The sequence below is a fragment of the Cygnus olor genome, chromosome 7, assembly GCF_009769625.2.
Source record: "Cygnus olor isolate bCygOlo1 chromosome 7, bCygOlo1.pri.v2, whole genome shotgun sequence".
Taxonomy (NCBI): Eukaryota; Metazoa; Chordata; class Aves; order Anseriformes; family Anatidae; genus Cygnus; species Cygnus olor.
In genome coordinates, this window is record NC_049175.1 from 17,152,043 (window position 1) to 17,176,300 (window position 24,258).

General features: G+C 47.9%; 2 protein-coding genes across 8 annotated transcripts in view; one reads left to right on the forward strand and one right to left on the reverse strand.

Moving 5' to 3' along the window:
- Window positions 1-24,258, forward strand: part of PDLIM1 (PDZ and LIM domain 1) — a 40,101-nt gene that overhangs the window by 709 nt on the left and 15,134 nt on the right. For all 3 annotated transcript variants that reach the window (XM_040564003.1, XM_040564002.1, XM_040564004.1), the window contains exons 2-3: window positions 9,389-9,540; window positions 18,252-18,336. In XM_040564003.1, the coding sequence (XP_040419937.1) occupies window positions 9,389-9,540; window positions 18,252-18,336 (237 nt within the window). The remainder of the gene's footprint in view (window positions 1-9,388; window positions 9,541-18,251; window positions 18,337-24,258) is intronic.
- On the reverse strand, window positions 14,359-23,485 carry LOC121073233. 5 transcript variants are annotated; one of them, XM_040564007.1, is made up of 5 exons: window positions 23,446-23,485; window positions 21,924-22,054; window positions 18,375-18,484; window positions 16,416-16,446; window positions 14,359-15,062 (listed from the first exon to the last, which is right to left on the reverse strand). In XM_040564007.1, exons 2-5 carry the CDS (start codon window positions 22,025-22,027, stop codon window positions 14,816-14,818), a joined length of 492 nt encoding a protein of 163 aa, XP_040419941.1. In that variant the 5' UTR covers window positions 22,028-22,054; window positions 23,446-23,485; the 3' UTR covers window positions 14,359-14,815. The 5 variants fall into 5 exon arrangements, 3 of the variants coding, with proteins under 3 accessions (XP_040419941.1, XP_040419940.1, XP_040419939.1); XM_040564006.1 differs by lacking the exon at window positions 23,446-23,485 and adding an exon at window positions 22,624-23,439; XM_040564005.1 differs by lacking the exon at window positions 23,446-23,485 and having other exon boundaries at window positions 21,924-23,439.

Sequence of the window (24,258 nt, forward strand, 5' to 3'; positions counted from 1 at the left end):
CTTGTGGCTGCCCCACTCCCACCTGCACCCCAATGTAACCGCCTGTGGGTGCTCGTGTCCTGTGGTGCTCCTGGCAAAGAGCTGGGCCCGCCCCGAGCTGCTTGCCACACACCCATGAAAAGTGGGGCTGAGTGTGCCCGTCTCTTCTTGTGAGGGGACAACGCACCCCAAGCCACCCATCACTTCACGTGGGGTGTGCTGCTCAGCATCCCGTCGAGGCTGCCCACGGGTTTCCCTCCGATGTCATGGAAATGTCAAGTACATCCCACTTCCCATGGCCCTTCCTCACCTCGGGCCCTTGGGATTTGAAGGCAGTGCAGAACTGGGACCAGGCCACCACATTCTGTGAATCCCTCTGAGGGAAACGGGGTGTTAAAACTTGTGATTTTTCTAAATGCCTCCTTCCTTGGGGGTCTCCTGCTGCTGGTTCTGCTGCCGGGCTGCGGGATGGCAGAGCTGGCGAGTGCTGTAAGACCCACAGCAGGGGGGCCGTTGTTAATTTTCCCTCTGTTCTCCTTCAATTGCAGTCATAACGCCACATTCTTGTAAAGCATTTGTTTTGGACATGAAAGTAGCTTTAGCGTAGGGGAAGTGATATTTAGTACATTGTTATGGTAATTGCTGCCATTTCCTTCCAGCGAGAGACTCTCAGGCAGCACTATGTCTGAAGTCCCACCTCACTGCTCCTACCTCTTCTCCATGGCTGTCTTTGCCAGCGCTCATGGTCGCATACCAAGGGATGTAGATCAGCAAAGCGGCAAAAATAACTGCCTCGTGAGAAATTGGTTGTGACCCTGGAGACTGAAATGTAATAAAATAGCCTTTCTGGTTTTGGTGACGAAAACGCTGACAATTGGCAGCTCCTCTGACATTGTTAATTCACCCTCCAAGCCTTCAAACCATTAATCTTTCCTGTGGTTCACTCTGAAGGCTGCCGGGTTTCTCCCCTTTGCTTAGTGACAAAGCTCTCAGCGAGCTCCCCTCTTCACCACATAAAAAAGGGTTGTGAGGGCCTCGGTCCCACCAAGGTGCAAGGTGGGGGGGGCAAGCTGAGGTGAACAGGAGGGAGGGGAGCGTGATGAGAGCGTCGCCCTGGAGCAGGGAGGGTGCAGCCGTCCCTCCCCAGCAGTGCTATGTTTGCTCTGTGCTGCAGCATGTAAGTGGTGGGGCCGTGGTGCAGGCATGCCCAGAGGGACACGTCCATCCAGCCACGGGCTTGAGCTGGGTGTCTCACACCTCTCTTTGAAGCAAGGTGCCTACATTCAGCCTGTGTTGCTTGTCAGGAGCTCAGATTTGGCCTTTGAAGACCCTCAGGGTGAGCTATTCAGCTGGGCTTGGTATTTATGGCCCTGACCACCATTGTACCTCAGTGCCTTACCGCTGGCTTTTATCTTTGCAACCTGTGACTGCCACAAGTGGGGCTTATCGGGGTCCTGCTGGTGGGAGGCAGCACTGTTTGAGATGTAAATGTGAATTGTTGGAGCCTGGAGCCTCAATCTCAGGGCCAAGCAGGGTGAGGAGCAGCGGTACCATGAGCTTGGGAGCCGATAGAGCAGCCAGGCTGTGAGCTCCCAACTGGCAGTGGCTGTACGGCACCTATGTCCTGTTGTGTTTTACAAGAGTGGCAGATAAAAGATTTTGGTATTTCCACAGCTGCTCTTGTCTTTCATTGCTTCCCTACCTCCCTTTCCACTTGAACTGCTTGTTCAGCACTGCCTCAAGCTCAAATACTTCAGGAGCATCTTCTGGTGCAAATGCTCCTGGTTCCTAGGTTGCGTCGGACCAGTCTGCCCAGTGAGAGCCAAGCGTGGGGATTTCCCAAGCACTCCATGTGTGACTTTCTTGTGGATCTCCCATTTCTTTCAGAGGGATGCTTCACAGGTGTTCCTGGCTTACGTTTCTTTTAAAAAACTGCAGGGTTATGGTGGACATTTTATTTCAGTCTTTGCTCAGAACAAGCATTGTGTTGGTCAGTGTAATGAACCCGAGACCAAAGCCTGCAGGATTCCCTTGCGGGAGTAGGAAAGACCATTGTCTTTATCACCCTTTGGGTGATACCGGCAGTGAGCCCACGGGGCAGAGCTTTTCCCAGGTCCTGCCTGTGCTGTGGACTGACATGTTACAGGATGGTGGTGATGGTGGGGCTGCCCTGTGCACAGGGTAGTTCCCAGTTAAATTCCTGTGAGACCAGCGGGGCTGGCGGAGGAAGCAAGCAGCTGCATAGGGAGACAGCTGATAAAGCTGCACAGATAACAGACCCCATCCCCCTCTGTCCTTCAGGTAATACGAGCTCTTTCCTGTTAGTTTGCATTTCATGTTGATAAACACTGGATTTCTGTTTGCACTTAAATATACACATGGAACTGTCCCATAAGCCCTGCTCTTGAGCTGAATTTATGTTTTGTGCTAGTGGTATGCTGATCTTTTATGGCTGACGCAAAATACAGGTAAAAGGGAGTTTTGATTTACACTTCATCAGGCCAAGAATCCCCAGCCCCACTGGGGAGTGATGTCTGCCGTTATCTGTGGCGCTGGCCAAAGCCAGAGCACCTCAGTATCCACATTTTGGTATGAAACTGAGCATTTTCCCATTGAAAGAGTGGTTTAAAGACAACCCAGTTCTGCAGATATATTAAAGACCTGAACTCCCAACATTATGCCTCTTGCTGATTTCAACCACAGTGACAGGAATTCATCCATGTTCGGTCTGATATTCCATCTACTTATGGAGTTTGAACGGCTCTGGATTTATAGCATGTATAGAACTGGAAGATAATCAGATGTTGGTTCCTTACACCCAGAGATGTGACTCAGTGCTAAAACCAGGCCCAATGGCCTGAAGTCAGACGCCGAAATAAGTGCCCAGGGTGCGAAGCCGTCGGGTTTGGTTTGGCACTGTCACACACACAGAAGGGGAGCAGCACCAGCCCAAAACCTGCGTGAGGGGGCGTGACGGCTTACCTCATGGTATCCTGTGTGTGTGTGTGTGTGTGTGTGACAGGCAGTGACTCGCGAGATACCCGGGGCTTCTAGGCTGCCAGGCAGGAGGAGGCATGGCTGGCTGGGTGCGGTTTTCAGGGGTGTGGGAAGGGCTGTGAAGCAGAACCACAGCAAAATGCGGACTGACATGGTACATGGGGGTGATCTGCCCAGCGCATGCCTGAGAATTTGCTGTGCATGCCAGGGGAGAGCTGTCCCCCTGTGCCCTTCTCCGGCCGCATCATGTCTGACAGGCCTGCCCCGGGCGGAGGTGGCCCTGGTGGCTTTGGCGCAGGTACTGGAGAAGCAGCTTTCGGTCACCCCTCTGCTCACCACTTACCTGGCAACCTGGGCAGGAGCAGCCATGCCATGCTCAGCCCCACAGCACTGCCTGCGCAGCTCACGGTGCTGGGAACACCCCTGTCTCCTGTGCAGCATCCTGCGCTCTCAAGGGCAGCCAGGCACCAAGTCACTACCTGCCAAACCGAGCACCAAAACTTCCCTGCTCACCTCCCCGTGGCTGCTGGGAGCTGATGGCTGCCAGCTCCCCCAGCCGTTTCCATTTTCATTCACACTTAGCATGGAAATGGATATCTGTCTGTTCCCAACCTGTTCGCCTTCCCCATGGGACTGCTGAGTGCCCCACACCACGGCAGGGATGCTCGCCCCCTTGGGCCCTGGGGCACCCCTGGGCAGGGCTTGTAAAATGCTTTGGGTTTTAAGGGTGCTACATCAAAATAACTGTAGCAAATGGATTTTTATTTTATTTTCAGTATAAACAGGGAAGGATTTTTTTTTTCAGTGTAAACACGGAAATTGAGACAGGCCTAAACTGCATAAACAATTGATGCAGTTCTGGACCATGACACAGTATCTTAGATGGTTGCTGATTACACCACATGTTGTTTTATTTAGAGGATGAAATAAACCATCAGGAAAGGCTCAACTGATGAGCAGCTTTCCGTAATGTTTTGAGCCCTTGTAAGAAAACTTTATACTTCTGTGGTTTTTTTTTTTGTTGTTTTCTTTTTTTAATGTGGAGCACATTACAAAATGAGCTGTGGGAATACACAGCCTCCAGCATTACTCCTGTGCAATGCAGTGAGTCTGACCCACGTTTTTGCATTGCCTTCCTGAGGTCAGCCCTCTCCATGCCATGTCTGATGCCTTCCCTTTTCCATGTTAAGAATCCCCTGGGTGAGCCCTGGGCTGGGCAGTGTCTTACCGCAGCAGTGCACGGGGTGGTGGCAGCCTGGAAGGAGAGTCTCCTGGAGCTGCTTTAAGGCTTTAAGCCCATGGCCCCCCTCCCCTAAAGAGCAGGGGTGGGGAACGTGCTTGCCTGCATTTTCTCATAGCCTCTGATCTCTGCTGACCCAGCTGCATGCTTTTGCTGAGAGAAGCTGTGGCTGCTTAGCATAATGCTTCGGTGCTGAGTACATTATTCATGGTAAAACAGCAGTGTGCGCGGGTGGGGAGGATTAAACAATGTCAGGGATGTCTCGTCACTGGTGGCCTTATAAGTATGTTGCCGCACGTCTGTTCTGTCCAGCAGGGACGCAGCTGGATTTTCCTCTCCAGCACAGATAGGTGCTGTTAATCCAGATCTCCTCCCTCGCTGTTGTTCTTAATTTTCTTGTTTTCTTATCTCTTCATCGCTTCTTGAGATGTGTGTCTAGGTGTGGAGTGATGGGTGGTGCCGGAGGCTGTGGGGTCTGTGAGAAACTGCAGAGGTTTGATGGAGTAAGCAAGCAGCATGTCTGAATGGATAGGGAGAAGGGCAGAAAGGGCACTGAATTTCAGACCTGCCCATATGTCTTGACTCACTCTGAGCTGCTTTATGCAGCATTTTGTTCATGCTTCCCACCCTTCCTCTCTCTCGTTTGCTGTGGGCAACAGCTTTCCCATATTAATCCCACTGCTGCCTCTCGGATCCTCACCTACAGAAGCAAAGGAGATGCCGCATATCTCTGCAAAGAGCTTACAAAGCTCACTAGAGAGCATGTATAGAATTAATTGCAGCAAATGTAAAGTGCGGTTGTATTTGGCTAGCTCTGGGACAGACAGAGGTTTTTATAAAGAGGGCCTTGGAGCTGGGTAAGCAGCCAAATACGTCTCATTCCCTCTGCTAAATCAAAGCATTTTCTCTCCTAGTGTAAATGCTCTTTCCCAAAGACACTAGCTGAGGGATTAACATGTCCCAGGCCAGACCTTTGTTGGCTGCCTTGCCTCCAGTGCGAGGGAGTGACAGCAGGAAAACCACCTGGGAGCCTGAAACCTGGACTTTGCAAAATCCCCGTGGTGTTGGCAAGGTGGAGCCCAAAGCATGTGCACTGGGAAGGCAGAGAGGGACCAGGTGGTGCCCATGGACACAGAACGTCACTTTATAGTATGACAAAATAAGGTAGGTTTTTCTCCCAGCCATACCAACCCTGAATCTCAGGGACCACTTTAAAAAGAGGGGTCCAAGCATACATTCATTACTTCAGCGTAAATGTCATAATCAAGTCCATGGATAATGGGGCTTCTTCTGCACTCTGGCAAATGAGTCTGAGCTGGTTCTTAGTTTTACGGAGCTGGTATCAGGGGCCTGGTTGAATGGTAGAGTTGTAAGTGACTGGATTATTGCGGTGGTAGCCCAGGTTATGTGGGACAGGAAGATCTGGCCTGTCAGATCTCCAGCCCCACACCCTCCCCTCCTCCAGAGGTGGCTCTGTGGAGGTTGGAGTTGCTCCTGGCCCAGTTGCTGGAGGACTGCCCCTGCAAGCTGGACCTGTTCCCACGTCACAACTGGCATTTCTTGTGGCAACTGCTTGACATGAGACAGCTTTGCTTGCATGGATGGACCCAGGCCCGATACCTACCCCAGCCAGACAGCGTCATTGATGTTTCCGTGGGCAATACCTACAAAACAGTTGAGCTCTGGGACCTATTTCAGATACAATATCAAGCAGTACTGCCAACGTGTCTCAGCATTGTCTGCTCAACAGTGAAATGACCTAATGGCAAAGTCTTTCTTACACAATTGCAGTGGAACAAGCACCGGGAGGTAGGGCATGGCTTGTTTCCAAAGGAAGCCTCAGGGCATGATGTTACAGGATGTGCAGAGCTTTATTCATCTGACCATAGTGTCCTGAGGGCCTGTGGTGCCGCACGTCCCTTCTGCCAGAGGCTGCTGGACCCAGTGCGGAAGCCAGCTGGGAGCGGTTTTTAAGGAGGCAGGAGGCTCAGCCTTTGCACAAGATGTAACTTGTGCAAAATCATGCTTGCAGGTTTTGCTCCTCGCAGCATCTTTCAGCCCTCCTCGCCCTCCCACGCAGAGGTGTAGCTGCATCCCGTCGTGTGCGAGATGGCTGTGCCACCATCCCCTCCGTTCCCCCAGGCCACTGCTCTGGTGTCCCTCGAGAAGGGAGAATGGGGAGAGGCTGGTGCAGAGCTTTAGGTGGTCTGAAAGGTGCAAATCAGGTTTGGGCAGTGCAACATCGATGGGATGCTTGTGAGCCTGTAAGCTGTTTGTTTTTGGAGTCCTTGTTGGGTTGTGCAAGCTGGCCAGTAGCTGCCAGTGCTCTGAGCACCCTGCCTGCAGCCCTGCTGCCACAGACCGGGGGGGGACACCACACAAATAAAGGCAGAAAAAGGTCCTTGTTTAATAACAGAAGTGCTTTCTGCTATCTTGACTCTAACTGGCAGGTGAGCAACTCTCAAAAGCAGCACTGAGATGAGCCCAGACCATGCTGCAAGGGGGGAGGGAGCATCATTAGTAGTTATTAATCATGCTAAAAGGCTGGGGGATGGGTTCCCTGCGGTGCTGGGCTCTTGTGCAGGCACGTTGACTATGAGCAGTCCTGGCAGAGAGCATGAGCTGGATGTTGCAGGGAAATGGTTTGTGGAAGGTTACATTTCAGGGCAAGTTATTTCAAGAACTGAAGGAGCTGGGTGTTTAAGCAAGTTTCCTTTTGGCAAGTTTGCTTATCTTCTTCATTACTGTGCATCCTTGTGGCTTCCCCTTAGGGGAGAGGTTTGCAGGGTACCTAATGAGTGTAATCGCCAGCTCTTATCTGATGGAGAACAGCACTCAAATTTCAAATTCCTCTGAAGTGGACACAGAAGAGGAACCGCAAGCCCAGGCAAAGCACTGAGGTGTTTCTGCGGGTGCCACTCGCTCATCCTGGTGGTTTTTGGGGTTTCTCCAGGAGGCTTCAGTATCAGTGTCCGGCTCAGCTGCTCCTTGTGGTACAGGATCGTTTCTAGCAGTCTGCCAAATGTTGCATAGGCTGTCAGTCTTTAAATACAAGCTATACAGCTGAGCCTCCAGCAGCATGCCAGTGGTGGTGTTAATCCAGCGTTATTCTTGACCACTTAGCAGTCTTGTCTGATCGAAAATGAAACACGGTAATTGTGTGCTGAGCTCAGCGCTCTTCACGGGGTTGAGTAATGTGCCCCTCTCCTGTCTCGGGCAGTGGAGGAAATAAAGGCACTGAGAAGGGACTAAGTAAATGCCCAGCGACCAGGGCAGGATCCACAATGTGTCTCCTGCAAGCTCCTTCTGCTGTAATGGTGTCTTCAGGGATCTGTCTCACGGCTTCTCGAGCAGCAGCTCCCAAATCCCGTGGGACTGGTGGCCACAGATTTTCTATATCCACCTGGTGCCTTGTCTGGGCTTTTCATTAGCACTTCCTCTGTTCACAGTCTGCTTACAGCATTAAAATTAGTGAGCAGGTAGACAGGCACTGTTCTGTTGACCCCTCTGAAAGTCCTCGGGTTAATGTTGAGCACCTTAGCCAAGTTGGACATCCGTGATATGCATCTGTGTCCTTCCCTTTTCCATAAATTAATGACTTAGCAGAGAGGTGAAAAAAAATAAAAGCATCTTGTCATCTTCCTTCTGGCTAGGGAAAATATCCCACTGCAGCTGTGAGGGGATGTGCTGAATAGCCTCGTTTTTTGGCCCAGGGAAAGACGTGATTGCAGCTAATGTGTGACACCTCTAGGAAGAGAACATTTCCCTAGGGGGAATGGTTTGCCATCCTGTCCCACATTAGGAGCACTCTAAATCTTCTGAACAGTGTTTATTTATGCCTGACAGTCCTGCTGGGTTTGCTCAGCTGCTTTCCAGCATGCTAAAACCTAGCATGAATGTGTAGAATGAATACCAGTTGCAACGGACTCATAAATGAGGTGTGTCCCAGCTGCAAGGCATGTTTTAGTTGGAGAAGGGTGGAAGCAGTCCACCCTTCTCATTTCCTCTGCCTGTTAAATAATTGATGAAAGCCCACATTAATCATGATGCTCCTCCCACAAAGTCATTAACACTGCACAAAATCTTACATAGCAATTGCAAAGCCACCAGCAAATGTGACATTCTTCACCTTCAACCCTGGCAATAATTTTGCCCCAAAGAGGTCTTGGTTGTTAAGAGGACACCTCTTTAGTAGAAATAGAGAAAAGTGAACAAGCTGCTTGAAAATGCCAAGTTTTAACTGGGATCTTTTTTTCACAAGCAGTACCATACCGGTGGCATTGCTGCACCATGTCTTCTGTCTGGGATCTCAGCAGATTACCCTGAGCTCCTTCCCATCCCTCATTTCTCAGGCAGAGCACAGCAGCTCTTTAGCAGTGCCGTAGTATATCTGGGAAGCAAAGCATGCATGAAGAGGAAAGGGAGGTGTAATATGGCAGAATGTATCAAGGTAAGGTCAGACTGGGAGGCTGGGGATCATGCTGCCAATTTTTCAGATAGTACTGTCAGATTGTGTTTTAAAGATGAGGTTTGTGATGCCTTTCTGCCTCCCCATCTGCTTGTTAGATCAAGCACTGCTCTGGAATTGATCAAACTGTAGTCGGTGAGTCTGCTCCACCTGTCCCTGGGCTGAACCAGCTTATTAAAGATGCAATCCAAAATCTTGTGCCCAAACCTTTTTCCCAAGGAAGGAAGCAAATGAGATTGTGATGCAGATGAAGGTGTTTATGATTAGCATTGACTCAAATTCTCTCTCTCTTTTCTGGCATCTCTTTTCTTAGAGGCTTGGGCTACCTTGCTTTTCTCAGCACCCACTGCTCTGGAGAGCACTTCTCTGTCCAGCAAAGAACAGAGTTGCTTCCTCTGTTGTTACTCTCTACTACAAAGCCAGTTGCCTCAAATGAAAATACAATGTTTGTCATTTACCTGTCTCCTCCCCATTAAATCCATCTGTGGGTGCCAAAACAGAATCCCAATCCTAACTTCAATAGAGTTAGTTATCTAAGAGACCTGTATCCGTATATATTTCTGCTGAGATTTGATTTCATTAGTTTTCACCTCCTTGTTTCCAGGTACCATCAAGAGAAGCCCTGAGTGCTGCAGCTGCTTTTCAGATGTCTCTTGGAAAGCGGCTCCCTGGACAGTCCATTCACTCATTTTGTCTTCTTGTAGGTGACTCCAGGTAGCAAAGCTGCAACAGCCAACTTGTGTATAGGCGACCAGATCATAGCCATTGATGGAGTGAACACAGATAACATGACGCACCTCGAGGCACAGAACAAAATCAAGGGCTGCGCAGATGAGCTAACCCTGACAGTCAGCAGGTAGGTCACCTGGCAAGACTGGGGATGGGGACAAGGAGGGAGGTGGAGTGGACAGTAGCTGTGTTTTGGTTTGACCTCTCTGGCTGGTTTGTTTAATTTGACCTCTTAGTGCTTTGTCTGGCCAGGCACTGAATTGCAAGAGGGAACTGCATTTCAGCCTTTAATCCTAGTGCTGCTTGCATTTGCTGCACTTCGACCTTATGAAAATAATTTTCCCTGTGAGAGATTGGCTGATAATTTGTGGCAGAGTCTGTCAGCCTGTTCTGTGGCTCCTGACGGCAAGAAATCCAAGATAGGTCTCACAAAAACCTCACTCATAGCAGAGGAGGTGTGACCAGAGATGACCTTTCTTCCTGTTGCATGAATTTAGCAGATAAAATACATGGCTGTGTGCTGTTCAAGCTATTCATTATCTAGGTTTTGCCACTCACAGATTCAGAAATATTGTGCATTTTTGGAGTCTCTTGATCAAGCTTCTTAAAAGTACTGGAGCCTGGCTTTTCAAGGGTGCAGGGGATTTACCTGAATTGCAGCCACAGATACCAGCTTCAAGGCAGGGAAAGCACAAAAGCATGCCCTAAGTGACGCAGTAGCTCAGTTGTTTGCGGCTCTCCTGTGATAAAGGGAACTCTTTCTGTAGCTTGCACAAGGGCAGCAGTTCAGCAGGCATTTCCCAGTTCAGGAAGAAGTGATGGGCCTTGGCCAAAACAAGCCTGACAATTCATTGAGGGAGTTCACAGAGGGAAGACCCGAGCAGAGGGAAGGCAGCGTGAATGGGTGGTGAGCATTACAGCAGCGTGTTAGCCCCAGCATTTCTCAAGCTCTCCCCTAACTTGGCAGTCCGTAGTCTTCCTGTGAGGGAGTGCTTCTTGTCTGCCCCCAAATATCCGGCTTCTTGATCTTAGCAAGCCAGTGCTGCATGGTTCTGGCTAGGAGAGAGGAGAGGAGAGGAGGCCAGGCCTCTTTCAGCCTGTGGGCAAGCTCACTCTTACAGGTCATGAGTCTGGAAAATGTGTTTGCAAATGTTCATTATCAACTCGTTAGCTTTATAGTCACTCAATGCACGTTTTATCAGCCTTGGATGTGGAAGCTGCCCAGAGGGAGATTTCTGTGCAGCTGTGTAAAGCCATGAGGGAGCTTTGAGTTAAAACTCAAGACCGTCTTTAAGTGTGGAAGCACGAGGAGTGTGGTGGACCCTGTTGCTGTACTGACCGACAGGCACCACTAACAAAATGGCCAAGGAGAGTGTAAAAACTGCAAGGATGTGAAAAAAGCAGTGATCTAACTACTCATCCACCCCAAGGTTTGATTTACTGCCCATTGTTCTCTATGAAATCCATTTTAGATAGTTCCAGGGAACTTTAAGTCTTTGGTCCTCCTCCTTCTTTGGGATTAAACTTCTGCTTAGGGAATTGCTTACTTGTTTGGAGATTTGATAGCTGCTAGAGATGTGTTTCTATCAGCAATATGATACTGCATTATGTTTTCTCAGAGGAGAAAGCTCTGCTTTAACACCAAAAGGCAGCCATGTGCATCATGCTGTCTTTCCTGGTTGCTGTCTGTTGAGGATATTTTATTCCAAGCTCTGAGCTGTCTCCTTCTGGGCCCCTGTAACTGCATCTCTTTGTCCATGTGGCTTTGTAGGTAGTTGCCTATGAAAACAAAAGGATATCACTTGTGCTTCAACACTGCCAGCTCCTGGGTCAGGTCTCCATGCTCCGCAGTCACAGCTTGTTAGCTGGTCCCTTGTGCAAAGCAGCCGTGCAGGCCAGGACTCCAGGTCTGACGGCAGCAGCTCTGTGGGCTGGGCGTCACTGCAGCTGGTGCTGCCGATGTGCCCAGCTTTGCCGGGTTTCTGGAGAGAGAAATTTTCCAGTCCTTCTTGTTACTCATCATCATAAAGATGTCATGTGAAAGCATAAACCTGTATTGATTTTTAATTTGATATCTGATTAATTTTAAATGATTTCTCTGAGAGCCAAGTGTGCAAAATGCTGTCAGATCTGCATTTGGGGTGGCAGCAGGGATGGGCCAAGAGGAATTTTACAGACATGGATTGGAGCTTACATCAGGAATTTTACTTCCACAAAGGGACACCACCGTTGTGACAGTGAGGACATACCTTATGAATGCTGAAAATGCACATCTTCAAGAGGAGATGGGATGAATTCATGCAAATAAAATGCGTAAAGGCTAGTATATACCACAGTAGTATCTCTGCTGCAGAAAGCCCCAAAGCTGCAAAGAGCTGAAGGCTGGGAGTGTTTTGGGGAAGTATGGTGCTATGCTTGTCTTGTTCTTGTCCCTCTTCCCCAGGCCTAAACAAACCTTATGTGTGCTCAGCATCTATGCAACCCTCTTCTCTTTTAATGGTAGCTGAGTGGTTAAAATGTCCTTATCTTTGGCTGCACTAATGATTATTTAAGAGAAATGTAAATGTAGAGAACCAAAAGGACTTAAACACTTCTGGTAAAGGAAATGCTGTTTGCACTGTGTACTTGATTGCAAATATCAACAGCATTCCAATGTTTCCTGTTTCGGTATTTTCCTTAACGATGGTAGCAGTCCAAAAATATTTCAGATCAGATTGTAGGCAGGAAATCTAGTCTAACGCATGTCACTGTTAAAAATGGATTGAATTTCTAGCAGAAGAAAACATGCCTGGTCTGCTTTTTTCACCCAAAGGGGCAAATTTATCGGTAAAAAATCTGTTTATTTCCTGGGATTTAAAACCAGCCACGAATTGTTTTCTCTGAGTGTGCTTCTCTAAGTGGCACTGCCAGGTGCTTTGCTGCCTGACATGTGAACAGAACTGGAAAGGTCTGCTTTCTGCCTTGGAAGCAGTTGTTTTACAATGTTGGCACACACACCAAATTCCTGATGGACTTTGCATCTCCAGCAGATCACTGCTCTCTTCTCAGCTTGTTTGTTCGTTCATTTTGCTTTTTGTTTCAGGCTAGAGAGCCCTCTAAGAGTCATAGTTCACAAAAAATGAAGGCAAAATTTCCATTATTGTCTTCATCAGTATACGGGCAAGCTCTGCAGCGTGGTTTTCTTTGGTACACATAGAAAGACCAACCTACAGCAGACTGCACTTCAGTTGATTCAGAAGTACCTAGTTGCTAAAGCAAGAAATTTCACAGGCAGAGTTGCGAGCCTCTTGGATTTGTAGGAAAAATGAAGTTTTGGATCTTGAGTCTTTGGGAAGACCTCTTCTTTTTTTTCAGTGAAGGTCTGCCCCCCTCCCAAGTGCACCATTGATTTTCCTTTGATGGAGGTAAGCAGTGACATGTCCAGCAGTCTGGGGAATGCTGTCAGCTTGCTTTGGAAACTTAGTGCATTTTGGGAAATAAACTCACTTTGATGGGAGAGTACTCAAGACAGGAAGGCTTGAGAAACAAAACTCGCCTGATATCCAAAAGGTCCAGGCATCGCCGATGTCACTGGTAATGCTCACAAGGAATTTGGCACACAGCTCTGTGTGGCTGTAGCTACAGATGGACAAGAGCAGACAAATGCTCTTTCCAGTTGCAGTACAGGTGAAAGTTCTCTCTAAAAGAAATGGCTTTTTGCCCATGGCTGTAGTCACCAAGTGAACAAAAAAGAAATATTCCTACAGCGAGCCTGCCCCTCCTTTGTGTCTGGAGGCAGGTTGGGGTGGTAACAGGAGAGGAATATTTGTGAAAAGGGATTGCAAACGTAATCTCTTTTTCTGCTCCTACTGTCCTTTTCTTCAAATATCAAGCTGCTCTTTTGCACCTCTGCTGCCAGCATATGATATATTAATACACCTTTTTTTTGTTTGCAAAACAGTCTGTTACTCTGCTAAGAGCGATGCCAAGGAATGAAGCTATGCATTTTTTTTTCTTTGAAAACTGCTCAGATCAGAGAAGTCAGATGTCCTACCAGCAGATGTTAAGTGCATTGTCAAAAAGGGTCGTGTGTAGATGCTTATGGAGAAGGAGTGAAGGGCAGGGGAGAGAGAGAAAATGCCATCTGGGTTTTACTCGGTAGGCTCAGCTGCACCCTCGCTGCAGGAAGCTCCCCATCTTCACTCTGCTTGTCCCCGGTGTTTGGCTGTGGCTGCACAAAGCCACAATAGGCTCGAGGTTGCATTCTGGGAAGTCTGCAGAGTTTGTTGACTCATTTAGGCTTGCTTTTTGCTTCCCTGCCAGCAAGAGTTTTCCAGCTCTGTCATCTTGCTAATAATGCTCATGGCCCTGGGAAGGGCCGGTGCTGTGCAGCAGCTATATAAGGCCATGCACACCGGCCGCCCTCCCCGGCAGCTCGCCCTGCTGCTCCCCAGCCCTCGCAGGTGCCCGCCAGCAGCTTTTACCAGTGATGGGAGCATTCGAAATCATTTTGGCAAGTCAAGCCTGGCTTTTGATGTGTTGTTACAGCCTCTTTGGGAAGGCAGAAGCTGTCAACACTGCAGCTGGCTAGTGGAGGAACTGTGAGCAGCCAGGTGTGCCTTGTCCTCCGCCACACTGTAGTGAAAGGGCTCGTGGTGCTCCTCTGGTGCTGCTGCTGAAGCCAGAGTTGCCCTTTTGCTTTTAGTGGCTGTATGAAATGGAAGAAGAAATTAATTAGGGGCCTCTAGTCTCAAGGAAGTTGTGACTAGCATTGCTGTTCGAGACGGTTTTGCTTGCCAAAGTGAATTTGTCCATTAATGGATGGCTTGCTAAAAGAGTCTGCTGGTGTTTAAATCCAAGGGCACGTACTCTACAGCTGTTGTAGCTAACAGGCTGAGTAAACAGGTACCTTCCCGGTAGCCTGAAAGCTCTTGTAGTTAGTCACTAAAGCTGTTAAAATGCCTGTCTAAAACCCTGGGGGCTGTTGAAAGAGGAATTGCCTAAGCCTTTCCTCATTTTTCAGCCGTCAAACCTTCTGCTATGCAAGAAACTTTTCAGTATTTAGGGGTTTAGTTGCTACTTGGGTAAATTAGTTGTGTCCATCCCCGTGTTTGAAACAGGAATGTAAATGTGCCTCTGCCCTACAGAAGTTACTTACGCAGTTCCTGGCTACAGAATTAGACCCTCATTTTCCAGCAATGAAATTTCCCTTGAAGCTATAGCCCAGCCCTGCACGCAAACCCCATTGATAGCAAAATCTAGCCTCTTGTGATGTTTATATTATACCGTGCTCGAGCCAAGCTTCTTGAAAAATGTTGTGTTTCACAAATACCTCTCCACATTCTTGCCTTGACTTGCATGCAGTTTCCTTCCTCTCCTTCCTACCAGTACCTTCCCATCCAAGCTAACCTCAGACAAATTTTCTAATCTTGGGTCTTGTTTTCTGCCTGGATGGAACAGCAAATGCATGGCTCACTCCCTGGCCCTGCCTTGGTTGCTCTCTCTCCTGTGGTGAGGAAATAGCATAGAAGTGTAAACTGCAAACACGATGAAGTTTGTATATTTGCTATTAATTTGTCTGGCAGTTGTTCCTGGGCTTGTTTGACTGTCATGTTTTTGTCTTCTCTTTCTGCAATGTTTGAGTGTCGCTCTCTGTCAGAGTCCCCTTTGCTGGAATATAGAGGAGAAACCATGTTATAAAACAAATTTGGATTTGAGCTAGCCACTCCAACACCTGTTCCCTGCTTCATATAAACGATATGAGCACATGCAGATATGGCAGAGACACGATGTCTAACCAATCCACCCAACTCGTGCCTCGTACCTGTACTTCCCAGCCTTACAGAAATTAAGTTCTGGGCCAGCAGTGGGATGTAGGTGAGCTTTAGGGTGCTTTTTCTCTTTTTCCTGCCATGCTTCAGTACAAGTGCAGACACTGATTGTGGGAGCAGAGGCAGGAGACCTTTGCCAAGAGCTGGGATCGCAGCTCCACGGGTGGTGTGTTGGGACAGGACGCCCACCGTGCTGGCCCCTCCAGGCAGTGCATCCACAGCAAAGCTGCCTCTCTTTGCTGGGGCCATAAATGGGTGTTGTGAGAGCAAGTGAGGGGCTCTGTGACAGCTGTTGTAAAGACAAAGGGAAGCTTTGTCCTCCTGGCCTTAGAGGGACAACCACATGGGCTATTTAACCTTTCTGTTTGGATAACTTTTAAGCTGAATTGAAAGTAAAGCCTGGAGTGACCTTGCTGCTTCCATTTATATCCAGTGACAGATTGGAATGGCAGCAGGCTGGGAATCAAACTGGGGCTTTTTGCCTTGCTATTAAAAAAGGGAGAAAAATCTGGTCAGAAACCCAAATTTGGCTGTGGTAACTAGCCCAAGGTGCCTCCCAAAAGGTGGAGACCAACACGCTGTGCCACCTCCAATGCACCGAGCCAGGGCAGTGGGACGAAAGCAAGCACCCAGGGTCCTGAGGGGAGGTTTCTGCTCTGTGCTTGTACACTGGCCTGCTCCGAGCTTAAATCTGCAGTCTGAAAAAGGCCTTTCGGTGCTTCTGAAATTTGGTAACACTAAGCTGCTGCAAAAGAAAGTACTGCGTGGAAAATACTTAGGTCAGGGCTAGTGAGAATTGGCACCAGGGATGCCTCATGCTAGAAATCAGCTGAAGTGTTTAATGCTTTCTGAACTGCTCTTTCGTCTCCAGCCAGTGTCCACTTGCTTGCAGCCTGGCTGGCAGGGTGTTTGATTTCCATGTGCTTTGCTGTGCCCCCTGTATTTCCAGAAGAGGTGAAAACTCAGTCACATGTGATCTCCAAGGATTTCCACAGAGTAAGGCTTTGCTCTGGTCAATCGGCTGCTTCCCTCTGTGCAAATACAGTCTTCAAGTGCAAAAGGCAACCATCCGAGAGGTGTCTGTGACTTTGTTATGCTTGATAGCTGTGATCTAGGTAAAACTGCTGGTTCCTCTGGCCCCTTAAAGCACCGGTGGTCAGAAGCAAGGTGGGAATGATTGTTTTATACTCACCTCGGGTATGTTGTGCGTCCGGCAACAGCAGCTGTTGGGACAAGATAATGATCAGATTGTCACAGAGTTGACCCCATGCAGCTCTTACGTCCATAGTTGTCAGCCCGTGTGTGCTCCAGAGAATCAGATGCCAGGATTTGGGTGAAGTAGGCTGTGGGCTATTGGCACTGCAGCTGTGCCCACAGGATGCAATAGCCCAGAGCCAAAGGTTTGCTCTGCCTGACTCATGGTGTGTAAAGGATGCTATCAGGTGTGACCTGTGTCTGTGAATTTTCCTGAGAAAGGAGGTACAGCAGGTACAGTACAGCAGGCTTCCATCAGGGTTTCTTCTGTGTAAAGTCCAGAGTGCAATAGCTGCTGTAGCAGGTAAATAAATGTCCTATAAAAATTCTCCTCTTCCTTGAGTAAGAGTGTTGGCTCCCATCTCCTCCCACTGAGCTACCCTCTGGATGTTAAGCATTAAAATACTATTTATGCAGCAAGTGTCTGGAGTATACACATGTATCACAGTTAGGCTTTTTTGCTTGTTTTTATTTTAAAATGTACTGACATTGGAGGGCTTTTAGAGAAATGGGGTAGACGAGATTGAATTTATTGTGGGAAGCTCTACACCCTGTTTCTCTACCCCTGTCAGTTTTATAAGCCTTTTCTGTTTAAAGTATCTTTCCAGTTTTCCAGTTAATTCTCAGTGGAAACATTCCTGTTTTGCTAACTAAGAACTTAAACTGTAGCTGGACCTGGCCCCACAGATATCTGGGAAGAACATCTATCTGCAGTTGCAGAGTCACAAAGTTGCAGGATCTCCTGTCAAAACAGGACATGGCTTTCAAAATTCATCCTAAGAGTTTATCAGCTATTTAGTTGCTGCATTGTGCAATGTGTAACATCGAACAATGGGTTTCATTCAGCAATTCTACAGCAACTCGTTCCCTACTATTAAAAAGTTTGCAAAAGTAGCACTATTTGGTCCCTCCTTGTTGCTAGCTGCTCTCTGTATGTCCGAGAAACAGGTAGCATGTGTTTCCCATAAAATATCTCAAGCAAATCTAAGCTTAATTCTTAATTCTCCCTCACTGCTTGCTTGTCTGCTGTTCTTTGGGGCATATCAAAACTCCAGAATGGTGATGGTAGCAGTGATTGGTTTTGGTCACAGATCTTGATTTGTGTTTCAGGCTGCTGTGAGTAATTGGGTCAGACCACAGAGCAGCAAAGGTTATGCAGGCTTTCCCTTGGACACATTATGTCGTCTCAGTTCTTAGTCCCATCGCAGACTTTGACCCATTTTTTCATAACTCCCAAACGTTTCTGTTTGCTCTGCATGGATACCACTGTATAAATAAGGAAATTCTGGAGACCCGAACCAAGAAACATTTCCGGCAGCTCAACTTCAAGAACAAAATGTTCTCTGTATATTCAATACAGACAAGAATCGTTCCGTTTCCCTGCTACCCATAAGAGCTGAAACACACAGTAACATGAATTGTCCCACTTAGTTAAAGGATATGCATCCCAGGGGTATTTCCAGCTTCTGCTGTTGGGTGACTCCCAGCTCTACTGCCTGGGCTGGAGCCCATGCTTGTTGTGTCGCCAGTGGAGTCCCAAAGGACGAGCCAGGGCAGTCTCTGCTGAGATCCAAGGACCTCTTACAGCATTACTCAGTCATCCAAATTACGTACCTGGAATGAGGCTCTAGTATGGATTCCCTCTAGTATGGACAGCGCTGTATACAAAAGTCTGGGGGAGATGTTTTTAGCTAATGAACTTCAAATCCTTTAATAACAATAATGTTGCTCTGTGATGGAAGTAGGTTAACTATTGAAAATTCATGTGTTGCAGAACGGAATCAAAAGTCTGGTCACCACTTGTAAACGAAGAGGGGAAGACGCATCCTTATAAGATGAATCTGGCCTCCCAGCCCCAGGTAAGTAACAGTATCTGCAAGTTCCTGTTCACACTTACTCCTGGCTGGCTTTGGAGCAGTTTCTGGCCTGATCCTCCAAGGAGTCAAGCATGTGCCACTCCACTGGTCACACTGGGGATAGCGTGTGCCCCATACCTCCCTTGGAAACCTGCAGAGACAGACAGACAGACATGGTCAGAGCTAGTCGGATACCTCACCGCAGGTAAGCTGCTTGGGCCGGAGGTGGTGTCTCCTGCCATGTGCATGCTCACACGTGTCACAGGGCACAAAGAAGGCACTGTGGAGGTGTGGCTCAATAAATCATCACTACCGTTGCGAAGCCTGTTGATTTTCATAGATAAGAAAGGTCTCGAGAGGAGAGTAGAGTGATTTGCAATGTTTTCTGGTTTTGCTTCTCTTTTTTTTCCTATTACTAGTAGACTCTTATCAGCAGTCTAGCCCTGGAAAAAGCGGAAGAGAAATATATCAGCCTTTTATATTTTTATCTGTGTGGCAGATCTTGCAACTCCTTTCTAGGAGATTGGTTCTGTAAACTGTTGGTAGCCTTGCTTCATCGGTCTGCTGCCTCTGTCAAGTAAAAGTAGCAATAACAGTGATCTGTGCAAGGGCATTGCCTGGGCTAGGCTCAGAAGATTACACTGCAGAAATCTACAGCTGTGCTAAAATCAAAGGCATTGCTCTGGATTTCACTGGGGTAGTGACTTGGATTCTGGCCCTAGAACATTTCCCCTGTGAGTCTTTCTAGCAAAATGAGTAAAGAGAAAAATAGTTTGACTCTGCAATTAATTAAGTGCTAATATGTCTGTTTGGGATGGAAAGGACCCGAACCTAAAGTAGCATGTGTGCAGCAATGCCCGGCCCAGACCTTGGCTTGGCATCGATCCACGCTCCTTTTCACGCCAAGCTGCTGTGTGTTGCTTGGCTTGAGAGTGTGGTGCTGCATTCTGCAGGTATTTCATGACTTAGCCAAGGCACAGTGCGAGACTGAGCTGTTTGGACTTAGGTTGGGCTGGGGCCATGCAGTGACACCTGCCTATGACACTGTTGAGCTGGGATCTGCTCTGTGTCTTCTGCTCTGAAGATGCTCTGCAGCAAACCTCAAGATTGTGGGGCCAACTCTTGCCAAAAGTGTGGCAGAGGCTCCCCTGCAAGGCTGCAGAGGGCTGTTGTTTAAACAGCATGTTCTGGGAAAGGTGGATAACCCACAGCCTTTGAAAATGACCTCATCTAGTGCTCTCATAAAAGGCAAAGATAACTCAGTGCCTTGCTGGCAGTTCATCTTGGAACACAACAGAGTTTGTCTTGGTGCTTTGTAAAACCCAGTGTTGGCTGGTGAAACTGACCATGCAACTGCTTTATGGCATGATTTCACTGCTCGCTAAATCTCCCTGAAGCACTCTATTTTGAATAGAACCAGCAGTGAGTTTCTTCAGAACTCAGTGTTGAAAGGCTCCAAACTCCAACACACAGAGAAAATTCATGCTTCTGAAGTGCAACTCAAGCAACACTACAGGGCAAAGGAAGAGGTGGTCCTGCCGCAGTGTCTGTGCCTGTTGTCAGCTGAAGCAGAAACTTCACCTTGACCTGTAGTAATCAAAGTGAGAGCCTTCAATGGCTTTGAGTATGTATATGCACTGCAGCCCTGCTTCTCCTGGGTGATCCTTGTATCAATGTTGGCAGAAATCAGGAAGAACTAGATGTAGAAATCACCTCATGCCTGGGTCTGAGCAAAGATAAGGGTTGTAGCCCAAAACCTAAACCTATGCAACCAACCTGATAAGCCCTGTGTTCATTTCAATGTGCTCAGCAGAGCTGAGTAAGAAAAAGCCCTGTAAAAGCATCCTCTCCTACAGCCTTGTGCAGGTCCTGACTGCAGCACGGGGCTGGATGGGACCCTGAGTACTGGGGGAGGCAGTGGAAGGCCCTGCTTAGACCCCCCCAGCCTGGGGGAAGCTTCTTAGCAGGAGAGGATTCAGCAGGAGACCTCACCCTGGTGACAAGACCTTAACCTGGAAATTAACCAGAATTTAGCTAAACGTTCACCCTTTCTCCCACCCTGGAATTAAACATGGGGCACTACTCATGCCAGGAGGAACTTAACTTGGCTCACGAAGCTGAGTTATCTGCAGCAAGGCACCTGCTGCTGCAGCCCCCCTGCCACCAGCCACCACACCACCACTCCTTTTCCCCCAGTCCAGCCTAGGGCACTGGACAGATATCCGCCACTGGTCAAACATTACGCATAGGCTATTTTAATCCCCTGACATCACCTCTTAGTTTAAATCATTTGCTCTGGCATTTTTAGCCCTAATCAATAGTTCTTCTTTAGTCAGATGTCCTCAGGGGCACTTCAGAGTGCTGTTTGCATATGAGTCAGCCCTTGCCTGTCTGGGGGAGCCTGCTGCAACTCTGGAAGAAACAAGGGTGTGAGGAACTAATCTTAACTCGTCTTTGACTTACAAGTCATGCTGTGCTTCCTAAAGTCCGAGTAAAGGGCATCACAAAGATCAGACTGTGCAGGATTCATCAATAGCCCTGACTGCAGAGTGCATTCCCGCTAAACCTTAGCCTTAGCCCTACCCCTGCCTCTGGCTTTGGCTGCTATGTATGTACCCTGATGCTGCCAGCGTGTAAGAGTGGCACAGCTGGATCTGTGATACTCACCCTTAACTGTCTTCAGCAGAGAATTTGGAGAGAAACTGACTGTGGCAAGATTCCTGTTACATATCTTGTGTCTAAGCAGTGACCCCTGTTTTAATCTGGCACTAGGAGCCACCAGTTGCCTGAAAATTAGGCTCTGAGCCTTCGTTATGGCTGATACTAGGAGAGCTTTATTTCCTGGTGTAAAAGCAACAGTCAAGCTCCCACAGAACTCTTGCCTTTCTTCTTCCCTTTATTTTGAAAGCAAAGCCAATTAAGTCATTTGTGGTGGCCTATGTGAGTGGTTCTTGTTGGTGTGTGTAGCATGGGGCTTTCCTTCACGTGGCCGTGGGCTGGAGCAGAGGAATTTAGGAGTGTGAGCTGTATAGCTCCAAACCACAAGCTGCCATTTACCCTTCCTGCTCCACAGTGCCCGAACATCCTAGTCCGCTGTGCCAAGGGAAAGTGGCATGAACACCATCAAGTGTTAAGGTGTGCTTTTTTTTTTTTTAATGTACACCCATTTCCTTTTTCAGTAGCTGACTGCAGCAGGGAAGGTTTAGTGGCGAGGGCTGTCTGTTCGCAGCATGATGTCAGCGCAGCGTGCTGACTTCTGCCAGATCTGTGGTGAGCCCTTGGCCGCGTTTCTCTGGGGCTGCATCTTTGCAGTGTGCCCAGAGCCCTCAGCCAGGCTTGCTGCACAGCAGCAGCAGCGTGCAGAAGGTGCTGTGCCTATATACCCGCGTGGCAAACTGGTAGGAATTTCCCCACAAAGGTGCCGATCTCATTTCCCAATAGAACTGGTAGAAGTTGTGAGTGGAGCTGACTCTTCGAAGGCAGTGCTGTCTGAGCTGTTTAGGTTTTTTTCTGGCTGCCTCACCAGTGAAAACAACCCATGTGCTTTCCTTGGCAGCTGCCTTATACAGAACACTTATTAATTCACTTACCAAAGAAAATAAGACATACCGAGTCCAAGTAGTTCATTTATGGCCTGATCCAGGGTCCTCTGAAGATGTTTCTCATAGTTTTCGTGCACATGCAGGAACACCATCGTATATGTAAATAGAGTTACTGCAGACTCAAAAAAAAATAAATAAAAAGGCAAAAAAAACTTTAAAGCCTTTGCTGAAGAGATCGGGCTGCAATTATTCAAATAAGTTCCCCCCTTTCTTAAAATGAGGTTCTGTTTGATGTTGCTCCCAAAATTCACCATCTGAACTGAAACTTCTCACAGCACTTGTCCACCTTCTTTTCCTGTTCCCATTTTATTTGTGCAGTTAAATAACTTAAGTGTTTGCAAATGATCTTACAAAAGAAATTATTTTTTTTGTCACGAACTCTATGACTAAATAGACATTAAGATCTCTGCTTCCATACTTTTTACTATTTGAAACACGCTTTTTGTTTACTCCTGTAGTCCTGTTAGAGGCTGATACTTGGTGAAATACTGCATCTGTCTGTGGAAGTATTTTCCCTTACTTGGAATGCAACTTCAAGATACTTTTAAGTGTCTTTGGAAAAAAAAAAAAAAAAGACATTCCACAACCTCCCATGCATTCCCCAAAGTCCTGAATCCTAAGACTGACTTCATTGTCTGTGCTGATCTTTGCAAATGAAAGAGCTACAGCCTAATTATTGTTTCATTACCATTATCTTTATCCTTCTAAATTAATTTAAACCGAGGCAAGAGTGATGACAAAATCACATTTCATCGAAAGGTGCAGCAGCCTGTCAGCAGTGATGGCTCAGGGGCTGAACAAGCTTTGTTTTGGATGTGGCTATGGCAACATCGGGGGAAGGAAATGACGGAGACTTCTTCATATATTTACTCAATTATTTCACTTGCACTTCTCACCCACATCATGAGGGCGATCACTCAGTGTCATTTTCCCATCAAGAGCTTTTCCTCACCATGGTGGGAAAGATTAAAATAATGTCTGCCTGTACTTTCTGCTTAACTTTTTTTGATAAAAGTGGTTGAAGTGAGGGAGAGCAACTTATTCTGGTGACTAAGGTGATTTCAGTTCTTGAGGCACTGACCAGAGATGAGGATAACTTGGAACTGCCACACTCTGGTAACCTGGCCTGGGCATTAAGCTCCAGAGCCACGGGCTGCTGTGTGTGGCTGTGTTGCCCATTGGTAAAATGAACCATAAAACTTGTTATCCCTCAGGCTGTGCCAGATTCGGGCTCTCTGGGAGAAGATTTGTCTTTTTCCTGTGTTTGTATGACACTGAGGTCAATGGGGCTGAGGTCTCTGTTTGCTCTGGGTGAGCTCATGTAGGAAGTGAGCCGAGAGAGACCAGTTTTGAGGGTGGTCAACACCAGGACTGTCTCCAAAAAAAGCTGAAAGCTCTCAGTTTGACACCACCTCTTTTTAACCGCAAAAGATACGGGCTTTTAAACTCAAGAATGCTCTTAAAAAAAAAAAAAAAAAAAGAGAGAGAGAGAGAGAAATAACATACAGACATGTAGACAGGGGAGTTCTGGAGGTGAATCATGTTTCTTGTGGGATGGCAAGAACAGACAGCTGCTTCTGTCCTCCCGAGGCTTCTTGAGAGAGTGCCTGCCCCGTCCCAGTCCCCGTCCCCATCCCCATCCTTGCCAAGTGATGTCATTGTTTCCGCCTTGTGTGTTTTATCTCCTTGGATACTGAGAAGGCTGGGGCTATAGAAACTGGGTGTGTGGCTGGCCTGGCCTTTGATAAGGCCTTGCATGCGTGGGCAATGTATGAAGCAATAGGTATATAAAGTAACAAAGTATGGTGACCCGCTGTTTTCGGTTAAAAGGCGTTACCACATGGATCTGGAATGCTTTGGGGACTCAGAGGGAGAGGATGTGGGAAGCCAGCTTTGTTGTTTTACCCCCCTACAATAACAGAGCCCCAGACCCTTCCTAATTTCTAATCAGATTTCAAAGCATTGCAGAAGATTTTTTCCATAGCTGAAAAAAACCCAAACACTAACAGAGGGAGAGGTGAAAATGAAGGAATTTCTCCTTGCAGCTGCAGCTGGTGGGATGCAGCATCAGCTGGAGCTTGCCGTGAAGATGTCCTCCGCAGAGGTGTTGCTGCATTTGCCTGATGCGCTCCCTGGGCACGAGGCTGCCTTCATTCCCAGCGCAGCCTCGCAAGGGCAAGGACGGGGCTGGGCACTTTGGCTGCCGGTCTCTGCTCTCCTTCCCCACCCAGAGCATGACTGGAGCACTCTCCTTTGCTGAGGTTTGGTCAGGGGCCCATTTTCTTCGAGCTGAGTAAACAGTTGGACTGAGAAACGTTTAATC